The sequence below is a fragment of the Corvus brachyrhynchos genome, unplaced genomic scaffold (assembly GCF_000691975.1).
Source record: "Corvus brachyrhynchos isolate BGI_N302 unplaced genomic scaffold, ASM69197v1 scaffold115, whole genome shotgun sequence".
In the NCBI taxonomy this organism is placed as follows: Eukaryota; Metazoa; Chordata; class Aves; order Passeriformes; family Corvidae; genus Corvus; species Corvus brachyrhynchos.
In genome coordinates this window covers 25524721-25525970 of record NW_008239553.1, presented here as the reverse complement: position 1 = coordinate 25525970, position 1250 = coordinate 25524721, and the positions used below count along the sequence as shown (strand labels likewise).

At 58.8% G+C, this 1250-nt stretch overlaps 1 protein-coding gene across 36 annotated transcripts in view; it reads right to left on the bottom strand.

The window, feature by feature from the left end:
• The window catches only part of NRXN3 (neurexin 3), a 985030-nt gene that overhangs the window by 358300 nt on the left and 625480 nt on the right, over positions 1-1250 (bottom strand). For 4 of the 36 annotated variants that reach the window (XM_017741735.1, XM_017741736.1, XM_017741737.1 and 1 more), the window contains exon 1: positions 372-1244. The exons of 30 other annotated variants lie outside the window; for them this stretch is intronic. In XM_017741735.1, the coding sequence (XP_017597224.1) occupies positions 372-615 (244 nt within the window). In that variant the 5' untranslated portion in view covers positions 616-1244. Of the gene's footprint in view, positions 1-371; positions 1245-1250 lie in introns of those variants that run through there. 2 more of the 36 variants (XM_008639636.2, XM_008639637.2) reach the window with 1 other exon arrangement.

Genomic DNA, 1250 nt, shown 5'->3' with positions numbered 1-1250 from the left:
TTAGTTATTCCCCGGCGCAGGACCCCAGCGGGACTGGAGCAGATGCCCTTCCGCCGTCCCGAGCTGTTCGGCGCTGCCGTCTGACACAGAGCGACCCGAGCCCGCCCCGGCCCCGCCGGCCCCCACCCTCCGTCCTGCTGGACCACCGGCCGGGGAAGTTGGCTCTGGAAGCGGCGCGTCCTCAGCCCCAGGCACTGCTCGGGGAGGGCGCAGGGGAGAAGTGGAGGGTTAATGGAGAAGGGAGCTAACGGCAGAAATGAGGGCCTGGGAGGATCGCCCTCCCGCGGAGACACAGCCATCGTCCCTGCTCCCCCTCTGCTGCTCCAACTGCTCTACAAAAAGGTTAGAAAGAAACAAGAGTGGGAACCCACCGTGTCCTCCTCGGAGGGAGACAGGGGAGCGGTAGATAGAGATAGGCACAGAGTGGTGCTTGCTGCCGTGGAAGTGATGCTCATACTGAGCCTGAGAAACAGACGAGGAAGAGGAGGCAGAAGAAGCCACGTTAGAGGAACTCCAAACAGAGCTGACGATACATCCCCAAAAGAGGGAGCACATCCACAGGGTCCAGGCGGGGCGGCGTCCCGGGCAAATGCTGGGGTCTATTCTCAGGTGCATGGTCAAGGCACAGGACACCTACAGACGGGCAGTCTGAATTCCAGCCAGGGAGAGAGAATAACGTTCATGATGCCAGGGAACCCATGCTAGCAGAAAGGAGAGTCGCTTCCGAGGCTCTAGGGGTGTGCGTGTGTGCTCAAGAGGAAAAGAGGCAGTGTGTGTGCGAGAGAGCGAGTGCTAGCAGGGAAGGGGAGGGATGGGGGAAGGTTAGTAACCACACAGAGACGAGTAAGACGCGCCGTTTCCCAGGACTGGATCTACTGTGGCAGGAACCCCGCGGCCGTACCGAGCCTCCAGGAGCGCGCAGGAACGCCGCACATGTCCGCGCGAGGGTCCTGTTCAGGTTCCTCCAGGATCACGGGGTCCTTGAGGACTTTTCCCTGCCTGCGATCCCTGTCTCTCACTTTGCTGAGAGGGACTACTGAAAACGAAAAAGAAGAAATAAGCCAGAGACCCCAGGTAAATTTTTGATTCTTTTTTTTTTGGTTTTATCCCAATTCCGGGGGGTTTCTTTTGCTTCTCCACTAGCAAGTGTTGCAATGCAGAACTGCTAGGACAGGCACACGCGCACACACACACACAGAGCGATCTAGGTTGTTATCCTCCTTCCACCGAATCCAGGCGACCGAGGGCTC